This window comes from Dromaius novaehollandiae, chromosome 4 (assembly GCF_036370855.1).
Source record: "Dromaius novaehollandiae isolate bDroNov1 chromosome 4, bDroNov1.hap1, whole genome shotgun sequence".
Taxonomy (NCBI): domain Eukaryota; kingdom Metazoa; phylum Chordata; class Aves; order Casuariiformes; family Dromaiidae; genus Dromaius; species Dromaius novaehollandiae.
The window spans coordinates 76,108,889-76,122,361 of record NC_088101.1 but is presented as its reverse complement, the minus strand read 5'-3'; the positions used below and the strand labels follow the sequence as shown (position 1 = coordinate 76,122,361).

General features: G+C 39.5%; 1 protein-coding gene across 11 annotated transcripts in view; it reads left to right on the top strand.

The window, feature by feature from the left end:
- ABLIM2 (actin binding LIM protein family member 2) overlaps nucleotides 1–13,189 on the top strand; it is a 144,984-nt gene extending 131,795 nt beyond the window's left edge. For all 11 annotated transcript variants that reach the window (XM_026121983.2, XM_064511481.1, XM_026121991.2 and 8 more), the window contains one exon: nucleotides 11,415–13,189. In XM_026121983.2, the coding sequence (XP_025977768.1) occupies nucleotides 11,415–11,528 (114 nt within the window). In that variant the 3' untranslated portion in view covers nucleotides 11,529–13,189. The remainder of the gene's footprint in view (nucleotides 1–11,414) is intronic.
- The last annotated feature ends 284 nt before the right edge of the window (nucleotides 13,190–13,473 follow it).

Below are 13,473 nucleotides of genomic sequence, written 5' to 3'. Positions count from 1 at the left end.
AACTGCTTCCCTTCCCGTCCCTTTCTTTTGCATTAGAGAATTGCTGGAAATAAGTAGCTTTACACAGAAAGGCAGTTTAGCATTATTTCCTCTTGTGGCAGAAGAAGAAGATTGTAACTCAGTTGCTGGCCTGTCTATTCAACACAAGACCGAGAACTACATGGCTTGGTGGATTTTCACAGGAACAGGCTAGGATTACCCCCGCACGCTCCAGCTGCTAGGAGAGGACCTACTTAGCACTTTTTAGTATCTTTGCGCTTTTGGGAGGCAACATGGAGAACACTGAAGCAGGTAGTAAGGTTAGATTTTGCCTTTTCTTGAGCTACATTTCATGTTAGCTGTAGCATATGATTCGGAGCTCACAGATATCCAGGAGGCATTTTCTCTCTTTGAGCAGAATCGCTTGCTGGCTGATCTTCTGTTTTGATCCTGCACAGCCAATTTCACTGTTGAAAGGATAGTATTTTGCCTGAAGAAACGGGGAAGGTGATAGCAGTCTATTATCCAAAGCCCATATATTATCCACACTCTACAGTGATTTGTCTCAGAAAAGCTTTTAAGACAAAATCAACATTCTAATATTTCAGCTTTATTGCAATCAGTTTTATAGCCCGAATCTTATCTCCTCCCTGCTACAAGTCAAAAGTGGTTCCTGTGGGTAATGGATGTGGAAGAGGGTAAAGGAAACCTAGAACCATTGTGTTTTCTATTGTCAGAGATGAAAATTGTGTTTTCCGTTGTCAGAGATGAAGGTGATCTTACCTTGTCCAGTATGATTAGAAGCTCTTGCACTTGATGTTTCTGATTTCCTGGTCTACTTAGTAGCAGTAAGGTGAATAAATTTGCATAAGCTAGATTTATTTAACAGCCCTCTTGCAAGTTGACTTGAGGTGATTTCCTATTTGACTTGAGGTGATTTCCTATTTGTGAAATAGAGTTTTGTTATAAACTGTGAATGATCTGGCATAGATGTCATGGAAAAGGCACTGCTGTTCATCTCTGTTTCCCTATTACAAGGGAAATCTCCTACAGTGAATGTTCCTGTCAGGAAAAGTGAACTGCAGTAGGAAATATTAGCTCCTTGGGTCAAATTAAGGGAAGCTGCAATGAAGGCTTCTGGTAATGGTCAAAACGAAGGATTGCAGGAGGGTGGGATTTTAATGGATGGTAGTGTTTTCCTAACTTTGCTCCCTTTGTGAGTATTTTTTAGATTACTGCTCTGTTGTGTAAGAAGTCTATTTTAAGGTTTAGAAATAATATTTTTTTGTAAAAATGCATATTTTTCTAAGCCTGAGAGGTATCTAGAGATTAGAAAGTCTCAACCAGTAATAAATGCATTAAAATAACAGAAATTCTTTCTTCAAAACCACATATATCCAAACACAGAAACACTCATATTTTTGTTTGCTTGTTCTAACTCAGCAGTAATGCAGAAGTAGCTCAGTTCTTTGTTCTCATAGAAAAGATGTTTTTGCCAACACTGAACTAATACAGGCAACATTTAGTATTACTTGTAATAAATGACCTGCTGATTTTTAGATACATTACGGGCAGTCTGACTTTTCAGTGAATATCCTGGGTCTTCATTTAGTATAAGCTGATTAGAACTGTGAGGAATTTATAGCAGATAAGAATTTAGCCCAGAAATTTTTTGAGAACTTTCTCTTTGCCAGACCGCTGAATGGAGCAGCAGTCTCATGAATGAGTCTAAAGAGAAATGATGAAGAACCAATTAATTTAGATAACGTTTCAATACAGCAAAGTAACAAAACATGGTTGGGTTATACAATCTGGATGAAGAGGTCAAATGCACCCTCACAAAGTTTGCAGACGACACCAAATTGGGGGGAGCAGAGCCTCCATTCAGAAGGTCCTAGACAGGCTACAGGAGTGGGTCAACAGGGACCTCATGAAGTGCAAAAAAGTAAATCCAGATTCCTACTCTTGGGACAGAATTACCCCATTCAGCAGCACAGGATAGGGACTAACTGCCTAGGGAGCAGCTCTGCAGAAAAGGACCTGAGGGTCCTGATGAAAAACAGGTTGAACATGGGTTGGCAGTGCACCTTTGCAGGAGTGAAGGCTTAACACATTGGGCTGCATTAGCAGAAGTGTAGCCGACCGGTTGAAGGAAGTGATTATTCCCCTTCATGCTGGTTGAGTACTGGTGAGGCCACATGAGGAGTACAGTGTCCAGTTTTGAGCTCCCCAGTACAAGACACTGTCAAACTGGAAGAGCTCAATAGAGGACAGCCAAGGTGCTTGCAGTGCTGGAGCACTTGACGTGCAAAGAGGGCCTGAGGGAGATGGCTTTGTGTAGCCTGGAGGAGGGAGAGCTAAGGCAAGAGGTAACTGCTGATTTCCACTATCCAAAAGGGGTTGAAGAAGAGGAGTTAGAGAAAACATACTCTTCTCTGAATTATGCAGTGAAAAGATGGAAGGCAACAGTCACACATTGAAGGAAGGGAAGTTCAAGTTGGATATAAGGAAAAAATTCTTAGCCAGAAAAGTACAGCTCTGGAGCAGGTTGCCCACAGAGCCTGTGAAGTCTCCATCCGTGGAGGTATTCAGAACTCAAGTGGAGAAGGTCCTGAGCAACCTGATCTAATTTTAAAGTTGGCCCTGCTTTGATAAGCTCCATGGGTCCCTACTTTGCTTAGGCTGGTGTATTTCTTCTGTGAAGACACAGCCTTAATGCAACATAATTGCAAAATATGATTCTGAGATGCTTTTATTGCAGCAGCTTTTGAAGAAATGTATAGTTAGGTCTGTCTTGGAACGTTTTATCAACAGGATGATTTTATTATGGAAAGAGTTAAATATCCATGTTTTGGAGCAAACATGCCACGTATTGGACAACTTGCAATCATTAGTTTCCAGGGACTAAGACATCACCTTTGCATGGTATAAATTAGCACGTTCTTTAACCATTATTTTTCCCCATTGTGTTCTACATGGTCTGTTCCTTTTCCAAAAGAAGCTAGGCTTACAGACACGTTTGAAAATTCTGATGACCTCTTTTAGCACTTGAATACCTTTAATGATTTACACTTTGGGCTCCTAAAATGTACATTTGTTATCTTTATCTTATGTCAGGTATTGCTTTCCTCTTGTTCAGTCACAGCAATGTGAGTTGGTTCAGTGCTTACACATCTAAATTGATGGCATGTGCACAGCTGCATAAACTTCTTTTTCTCACTTAAAGTTGCTTTTATCACAGAATATAAGATTTCTTACATGGTCATAGTTGAGTAGTTTTGAAAGCAAACATGACTAGAATCTTCCATTTTGAAACCCTTTTAGTTTTTTTTCACTTGATTTTCTTTAGCTGTTACTTAGTTTCTTTAGCCTTTAGTTCCTTTTCCTTTTGAATATCAAAGAGTTAAAAGAGAAACATGGTTCATTCACGGCTATCAAATACAGTTGAAAAGTAATTTATTCCACTTTTGTTTGAGCCTGTTGACTCTTTGTTTCCAAAGGATATACTGAAACAATTGCTCAGGAAAAAAATATTCTGGAATGTCAAGTAGCAAACCTTCAGCTGCCACCTTTTTCTCTTGTAAACAGAAATCAGAGATTTAAACATGGGTGCGGTCTTGTTTGAACAGAGTACTCACATTAATTCAAACATGGTTTTCCTCCTAACACTGCTTGTCTGGATCTGTTTTAAGGATGACATTTTTTCCACTAGTTTTTATTCAACAATCACCTTGGGTTCTAGCCATTTGGGCTGCAACCATTTTAGGAATGGTTTCCAGTAATTTGGCCTGAATTCATAACAGCTCCAGCTAGGAGATGTCATTCAAACAAGTTATGTTCTGTGTCCCACCTTCTCTAGAGCTCAGATGGGGAAAATCAGGACAACGCTGGCATGCTGTGTGCTTTGACACAGAAAAGTGCAATTTGCAGTTTGGGGCTGAATTTGAGGCAGTTAAGGGCTGACTTCATAATGAAATTCAAAACTTGGCGTACGAAAGTGCCGTTCACTGACTCTAATGGAACTTCACACTGTTTAACTTGCAAAACATTTTTGTCATGTTCCTTATTCTGAGCATATGCTTGTGTTGTGATCAGTGTCGGATGTCTGTCTGTATCAATTTTCAAAGCCCTTATGAAAGGAGCCATTGTAAAATGAAAATATGCATTACAAATGACATGATATGTATGAAAGTTAATTCCTGTCCGGGTGAAAACAGTGTGGGAGTGAACAGGATTAGTTGGGAGCATTCATATTATGGATACAGTAAAGCCCAAACTAAGGGAAACTGGAAAATCTGCTTTAAGAACAAGGTATTTTGTATTTAATGCAAATATGTGCAGAAGGTTTCATGTTGAATTCAGTGCACTTTTTTCGATCAAGCCCAAAGACCATAGACATATCACCTGAAGCCAAGTCTCTGAGCCCCAGCTGTGAGTCTAGGACAAATATCCAAACAAGTGCTAGCACTAACATCCATGAACTCACAACAAACATCTCCTTTAGATACTCCAATTTAATAGTCGTCTACCTCTTTTAAGATAACACTGCACTTACACGACCTACATTTTTGAAACTCAAGACCCTCTAGACATTTTCATAGTTCGCCGTGGGTTCATATTTCTATTTTAGTGATACTTCATAAGAGGTGAGATTGTAAGTACCCCACAGTAGTTCTGCTAAGTGGAATGCAGCTTCTTAGTGAAGCTGCATGGTGTCTGAGATACTGAGCAAGGTGCATCCGTAGATCCAGTAGCCTTTATATATGTTTGGGATTACATCAGCAGGGAGAAGGATTTCAGACTCCCTTCCTCACTGCTTTTCCTGAATGCTGTTTTAGGGCTCACGTTACCCCGTGGAAGGAGAGCGGGGAGGGTGATTTACACCTCCTGCCAACGGGGCAAGCTGTAGATGAGCCACATGTGCTGAGGGAGCAGGCTGTTCTTGGGGAAGGCTCGAGTCCACGACCCCCACAGCTATCCAAGGTTGTGGCTAAGTGCCATAGTCCAGCACACCCACAAGAGTAGCATCTACTGTCTTATCCTCTGATAAATGGAGTTTTTCTAGGTATCTTATGATGCCTTTTAAGGTTCATTAGGTGGCAACTCATGCCATTTCTTTAGTTTCCCTCCCCCTATCACATAATTACTTAATAGTTTGAAATATTTATTGAGCATGAAGCTTAATTACTCCATAGATGAGAATAACAATCAGTATTCCCATGGGAGCGTGGCACATGGCTAATTAAAGTTTTATAATTAAGCATGCAGTAGGCTTAGAAAAGAAGCATCCCAGAAGCCTGCTGAGCCCCAGCAGTGCAGCAGAAAGCAAGAGTGCACATCCTGTGGAAGCGAGACAAGGATTCAAAATTCGGTAGATCAAAGAGAAAATTGTCCAGAAAGTTGCAAATAAGCACCCTAAAGTTATATTTGGGCTAAATTTGAGAGGCACATGAGAAGGGGATAGGGAGAGAGGAAGAAAACTGGAAAAGGCAGAAAGTTATTTTTATTCCAGATTTATTTGGTTGAGACATTTCTGACATTTTAAATCCTAACACAGGAAGTGAGGCTGTAGCCCACCAGCAAAGCCTCTGCACTACCCTAAAGAGCTGCAATTTGGTTATTTACATGAATGCTTGCTTTCATATGGGTAAATCTTCCCCAGTAAATCCCAGTTTATTTTGAGTATTTTGTATTTTGGAGACTCAGGAGGAGATTCTGCAGCTCTTACTTCCAGATTTTGTGCCTCAGAGGTTGGAAATGTTACAAAGATTCTGAATAAAAAACAAATTGAAATGAGCAACTATTTAAAATTACACTCTGCGAAACAGAGTGCACTTCAGTGCTTCAGAGCAAGTGTGACTAGCTTAAGGATTCAACAGGGAATCAAGCAAAGGTAATGCAAGGCTCAGCTGTCATTTCCTCTGAACGTAAGTTAGCCAAGAGGTAAAGAGAACAAACCTGAGATTTTAAATGAGCACCAGGAATTAGGATCTTGACTTTCCTCATCTCCTGCTCATCTCTTCCCGACATCCACTGTGTTGGTTCGTTGATTCAATATTGACTTGTGAGGAAGTATATTTTATGAATTTCCAACCTCAGCAGCTTTTCACTTGAGGTCTCCCATCCAATTACAGACACAGAATAAACATACTAAGCTTGTGCAGCATGACCTGGTCACAGCTTACTGCAGTATAGCTGTAAGTTAATTGCAAAGTTTCCCTTACAGTGACTTATTCACACTAATGTCATGCTCCTACGTATTAGTTTTGAAGATCTCTGAATTTCATTAAAAGCACAATTATTCTCAGGGAAAACAAATCTCATTGAATTAAATAAACAGTATAACTCTAGTTAGAGTGGTTAGTGACCTTTTAGGAGGCCACAGAAAAATTGAGACAAGCCTCGTTAATTTACAGAAAAAAAAAACCCACTTTTTTCAGAGTTAACACTGTGTGGCAAGTATTTGAATGTGCAATTGATTACTTTTCTTCTGAGAGACTCTACAATGAGCACATGTCTGTGCCACTCATTTAATGACCGTGTTTCTTAGAACATGAAGATTTTGCTTTACAGTAGTTGCATTGTGATAGGGAGATTTAGCTCAGCCCTTAGTCCTGTATATCTTAATATGAAACATTTGTGTTTTAATTCTTCCATTGTGTGTATGTGTCTGTTTTAGGAAAGCTAATTACATTATTACAGCAAGGTGTGGTGACCCTGCTTATGCAGCACTAAACCGTATTTTAGATAACACTTAAGTGAGGAATTACAGCAGCAGCATTCAGTTCCTCAGCCAACACATACCTAACTCGGAAAGCTTTCTATGCATCGGTGCCTTTGTACCTGGTGTTTCTTTTGTAGCTGGTTCTGGCAGATTTATTCCTCCCTTTCCAGCCACCTTGTTTTGGTCCTCTGAACCTCTCCTCAGCGTCTAATGTGCCTAGCTTTGCCATTGATGCAGAGCAGAGAAATAGGTGGAATTTAAGCTGCCTGAATATGGCCAAATTGTCACAAAGGGAGTTAAGAATTGCTTACTAGCACATTGTAAAACACCCAGACTTCCTATGTAAACAAGGCCAACACTAATAAAAAAAGGAATGAATGTTCCTTGTGCTAATAAGTCAGGCCATTCATTTAACGGCACAATGACACAGTATTAACATAGTTGGATATTTTAAGCTGCATTCCACTGGTCCAATCCTAAAAAAAAAAAGAGAAAAAACCCCACACACATTCTTGGCCTTGTAAAGTAAGGCTTTATGCACACATCTTCTGTCATACCTCAAGACGAATATTCTTCCCTGTTCTACACACATGATTTTCAATTTCCCTTCTTTTGTTTGACTAATGAGATAAAGTAACATTTCTGCATGAGAGCATTTCAGCTAAGACTAATTAATATTCAAATAGCTTAGAAGAAAGATTAATCAATCTTAGATTTTATAGTAGTCTATTTCTCTGCTTTCATTTGGGAAGACCTCTGAGTCTTAAAGCTGTAAAGTTTAAGAAAGTCCAGTAATAGTACAGGCAAAAATTAACATCAGACATACAAAGAAAAGTATGAACATAAACTTCCCACACTGGCCTATTCCCATGGTGTTTAGACCCTTCAAATATTTGTAGACATTTACCATATTTTCCCTTAGTCATCAGCTGGCCACGCTCATACATACTTAGGCCTTTTAATCTTTCCTCATAAATCAAACTGTGCGGCCAGTGATTACTTTTGTTACATCTAGCTGAAGTTTTGCCAGCTTGATGACATCTTTCTGGGATCATGGTTTATTCCAGAATTTGCAGATAGAATTGTAATTGTTGCTACTTCTAGGGTCAGTCCCAAAACTAGGAGCCCATGCTCCTTGAAGAAGGGGCTTGGCATTCCCAGATGGTGAAGGTTTCAGAGACGTAGGGGAAATAGTGGGAATTATGCTGTGTTGGGTGCAGGCCGCTGTCCTCAGAGAGGATTCAAACCAAAGGGGAGGTATTCCTTTCTTCCAGGAGCAGTGCTGAGTGTGGGGACTGTGTTGATGGAGTAAGAAACTTTGCTAATATTGTAGTCTGGTGACTCAGTGCTTGAGACTGTTCAGGGGCAGTATGTGGAGGAGAATTAAAAGCAAGGAAACTGCCTAAACTAGTGGAATGGGAGGCGGATATAAGCGAGCTCATACTTTGCCCATCTCAACCTCTGCTACTTCCTAGCATCTCTGGAGTGGAAACGCAGCTCTGAACTGCTTTGGACCGGGCTGCCCCAGCTGGGAACAACAGTGAGGGGAAAAAAAAGAAAAAAGTTGATGCTTATACAAAACATAACTTTAGTGGAATTAGAAAGTTAATGCATGCAAGGAGTGGAGGTGATGTCATCTGGATATTAACAGAGGAGCAGACAGCATATCTAATTCATATTGGCTTGGATAAATGTGGGCTGAAAGCTCGTTAAGCTTGAGGGCAGAGGAAAATGATAAACGGCAAAGTACTGCCTTGGAGAGGAAAGGGGGAGTTACGGAGTTTGTGCTGAGATTGGTGGCAAGCTTCTTTGGGAGGTGAGATGTAGAAAGCATTCAGCACCCTGCAGAAAAGGCCTCAGAGCCTGACCCACTGCTTGCTGAGAATCTCTCCATTGACTTGGAATAAAAATCAAAATAGTTCTGATATGATGACAGCAATTTATAGAAAGACATTTTGTAGTATACATCAAGAAAAAATGGTGAAAATACTCCTTTTAAAGTTTTACATTTCCTGTAGTTTTGCTTGATTGGTAAAGTAGATTTACCTGCAGGGTGTAGGCTTTCTGATTTTCTCTTTGAGTGTGAACTACAGAATTTGCTGCTGCCTTCTCATGAGCAAGGCAGCATCTCAAGTCTCACCTACAACCTAAAAAGCAAGGTAAAACAAAATACGGTATGCTTTGCTCATTTGGGCTTCTTTTTCAATCCCACAGCTGGCAGACATGTTCCTTGCTTTGATAAATTGCTGAAGTTAAACTTGCTAGAATTTGTCCCCTAGATTACCAGAAAAAAGATGGAAGAAAAAATCAGTGTAGAGAGAAGTTAGTTTTTCTTTCCAAACTCAGTAGAATTAAATCCTGTCAGTGAAAGATTGTTTCTAAAATACATTGTCAGATGTTGCTCATTTCCATGCGAAACAGGAACTCCTTTGCCAAATATGCATGGGGTATTTGTTCCATGTTGTGCGTAGTGCTCATGTCGGGTTGCTATCATTGGTTTAATAAAAAATGAAGGCCGAGTTCCAAACTCTTAGTCACTGTTGATCTGAATATGTGGAATCAAGGGGGGAAAAAAGGCTGTCTTTCTTTTTTAAAGAAACCACAAGGGCCAATAATGACCATTCCAGGTAATTAAACATGATTTCTTATAGACAGTTTCATTAATTTTCCATATATAATTTACATTGCAAAGATAAACTCATCGTTAATAAATGGAAAGTAAAATTTTGCTTTCAAATTTGTCAGAAAAGAGCTTTGTAAGGTAGGGCCAATAAGGATATATCAGTCGTAGTCAATTAAGCCCTCATGGGATTATCACAGTGTGTAAGCATGCTCCTGACACAGTTTTGGCCCATGGCAGCAAGTGCCCTTCCAGACGACGCCAAGGCCTGATTCAAGTGATGGACGACCTCGGCCCATTTTAATGACTAGCACAAACACGTCTAAAGGACCCCGTGATTCCCCTTCCTCTGGTGAATGGCCGCATCATCAGGCTGCACGTTAGACCTTGCCTCTGTGGCCCCAGAAATGCTGGGTTTCACTGTCCACCCGGCATGTGCCTCTGACGTTCAGCGCTTGCGTATTCACAGTTGTGAGAACGATACTGCCTTAAATCCCCCTCCAGGCCCGCTTGTTGGCGTGCTTCTGGAGAGTGAGAGATGTAGATTAGGTGCATTTTTGAGCCGCGAGGACACTGAACCCGGGTTTCTCACCTCTTGGGAAGCCCTGCAGCCACGTGGCAGTTAGATGAAAGGAAGGTGCCAGCATCCGCCTCTGTGAAAAGGAAGCCGATGTGTAGCTTGAGTCCCGTTCTGCTGTGTGAGGCATGTCCAAGCGTGCCCTCTGCTTAGCAGCTAGCGGGGACCTCATTTCTGGATCCAAAATCTGCTTTGGCAGGTGCCGAGGTGCTCAAGCTGGGTCTTCCCAGGCGAGCCTGGGTGGAGAACCATGTCTGGGGGACCGCAAGGCAAAAGCCTGATTGGGGTGGAGAGGGCTAGACTGCAGGTTTGGCCTCGGCTTCTAGCATGTGGGTTTGACCATACATCTTCAGAGGGTAAAGCTATTTTTGTTTTGTCTTTGATATTTCTGCGGCATACTACGCCAAGCAGTGTAGGCTGTTTGATGATGCTGAGGACTGGGATACATTAGATTAGGCTCTGGTCTAACTGTATGAGCCTGAAGAGGTATTTAAGACAGCATTTCCACAAAACTGGGCTCTGATTCTGAACACACTTGCATGTAGCAGCTCAACCGACCGACCTATGAAGGTGCTCAGGCCTTGTGCTGCCAGTAACTGCAGCAGCAGTCTTTGTGGAGAAGGACAGGCCATGTTTAAACCTGCAACCCATAATTCTTCTGATTCCACTGAATCCATCCCTTTTAGATGCTGAATGCTTAACAAACACAGAATGTAACTGATACTTCTAAAATGCTTCATAAAGAGCCCACAATGATCAGAAGAATTGTATATGATGTTCATTTATAACTCACACATTTCTTTTTTGCAGTGGTTTTTGAGTATACAAGTAATTGCGAGGCAAAGATTATATACCTTCCTTATCTTCCCTCTTTCCAATTCTTTATGTTGATATTCTCACCTTTTTCTCTACATCTCAGTTTTTTATATTGAATCATACAAAAACATCAAATAGAAGCAAGATTCTTGTCATTTCAAGAAAGCTTTATCCAACTTGGAATTCTGCTATGAGCCTATGAGCTTATCCCCATGGATAAGCACATTTTGGAGTTAAGCATCTAGCAGTGGGCTCTCGCCTTTGTTAGAAGGCTGCTGTTAGCGAATCACTGTGGTGACTACCACTCATTAAAGATCAAGGCAAAACAAGTCCAACTCTGAAATTACATTGTTATCAATCTCTTTAAAGTCCTGGAAGAGCTTAAATTTGTCTCAGTGTGCTCTGCACAAGTCCCATGTATAAATGCATCTCTTCCTCAAAGACTATAGCTTCTGCTCAGCTGGAACTTTATTGAAAAGATTTTTTTTTTCAGAAGTGAGCAACTGCTATCAATAATTTCATTTCCCAGCTGCTCTGAGTTCATTTGATTTTGTGGTTTGGCTTTTCCAAAGCCAATATGGGAATTTAAATGCAAATCCTAATGCATTATTTTGTACTGTATTTTAAGACTTAGGAAGGGGAGAAATATTCCTATGCATGGAAGAGGTTAATGATGTCTTTGTATTTTCATTTTCAAGAGGCATTTGTCACCTGAAGAGTTCCAAGAAGTCTTCAAAATGAGCATTGAGGAATTTGATCGTCTGGCACTTTGGAAGCGGAATGACCTGAAGAAAAAGGCCCTGCTTTTCTAGCCCCTCCCAGATAAAATATGTGCTTAATCAAAACAAAAAATAGTCTTGCCAGAACTATCACATGCACTTGCTGTTGAACCATTGTCCAGCTTCATTGTGTTGTTATGTGTCGGGGGAAACAAAGGACAGATTAGATGGCAACGCATTGGAATACAGAGAATTTGCTAATCTTGCATGACCAGCTGGTTTTGTCAGTAACTCCTGGTCCTACCCAGTTTACAACATGCAGAAATCTAGCTTTAAATTTATTGTTGCTTGCAGTTATTGCTTGATAAAACAGGAAATTTTGAAAGGAAGAGCAAAAGGTGTAGCTGTGACAAAGGAAATTCATCTAACATTTTGTTTCATGAAGTGTTACAACAGAGATGCAATTTTTACAAAATCAAGCATGTAATGAATATAAAACTCTCCCAAGGGGGATCACATGCTATTAAAAATGTGGTAAAAGCCAAAGAAAAGCATGTCAGCAAGCAATTACTGCAACTGTTTTAAGTGTGGTACTTTTTAAGGATGAAAGCAAAACTATGGAAGCACCTTAAATCTAGTTCATATACTTTAGACACAAGCTACTCTCTTAAAGGTCGTGTTTGTCTAAATGGTAACTAGCTATCTTTAATTACAACACAAGAGTTTTTATTTTATTAAAAATATATTATGACATAAAACACTTATAATAACTAAAATGTATAGAAACCTACTTAAAATTTAGTCCCATTCATCAGGAAAACTAAAGCCTTATTGAAAACTGGTTTAAGAGTGTATGCTGCCAGTAAATTGTGTTTTCCTAATATTTTGGGATGTTTGGAGAATTTTTTTTTTACATTTCATGCTGATAAAAATACCATGTAATCTTAATTATATGTAGATAGATATATCTATCTATAAAATAATTATTTTCATTAATATATGTTCTAAATAAAGGCATTGTTACTTTCTCCACTTTCTGGCTTTACATGCTAAGCCATGAGAACTATGATGGCAATTGGTAGGTGTGGAAATGGAACAGTTCAGCATAAAATGTAACAAAAAAGCTTGATGTGCTCTATCAATGATATATCAAATTATAATCCAATATAACTATTATAAATTGCTCATGCATTACTATTTGCATGTTTCTGTAAAAATCAATCTTGAAAAAAAAAAAATATGTGATACCGGTGCAGTACCTTGAAACTTTATGTTAAACAACAAGCAAAGCTAACAAAATCTAAGCATTTGATATGAGCGTTAGACCTTAATATCTCTTCCAGCTGAAAGACTGTATTAAATTTAGTAATTTCATATGGTCAGAAGTATTGTTGCTGACAAAGAATGTTTTAAAGTGAGTTGCTAGTTTTGTGCGATACTAAAAGAGCATTACAGAAAAGTGCATTTTTCAGCCACGTGTCAGTATTCTGCATTTTTACTGCCTTGAATGTTTGTACTCACTTCCTACTTCACTATGTCTTTTTGCATTTCCTTAAAGTAACTGGTTAATATATGCACTACTACACACTGGTTCAACTGACCCAGCATTGGAAATATCATAGCATTGAACATGCCTTCTTCCAGCTAACTTTCAAAATCCATGCTGTTGGAAATAAATATTTTCTCATGACGTACATGTTTTGTCTGATGATACAAATGTTTAAAAAATTCATTAAAATGAAGACGTAGCTCAATGACTGTGCTAATGTGTGTATAATTTTTAGATTGTACTGCTGCTCTGGATAGGTTCTTCCTGTAATATAAATGTGTAATTTGCATTAGATTTTTCCAGTGAGGAGAAAGGATACTTCTTATTGTTTAATGTACATCTGAATGTTGAGTACTGCAAAGTTGGTTATGATTTAATCAATACATCTAGCAGATGCACACCTCACCAACCAAAAGCTGCTCCACTGGTGGTGTTCAATGTACAAGATCATTAGCCAGTCTTGCCTGGGAGCTCCTGATCACCAGCAGA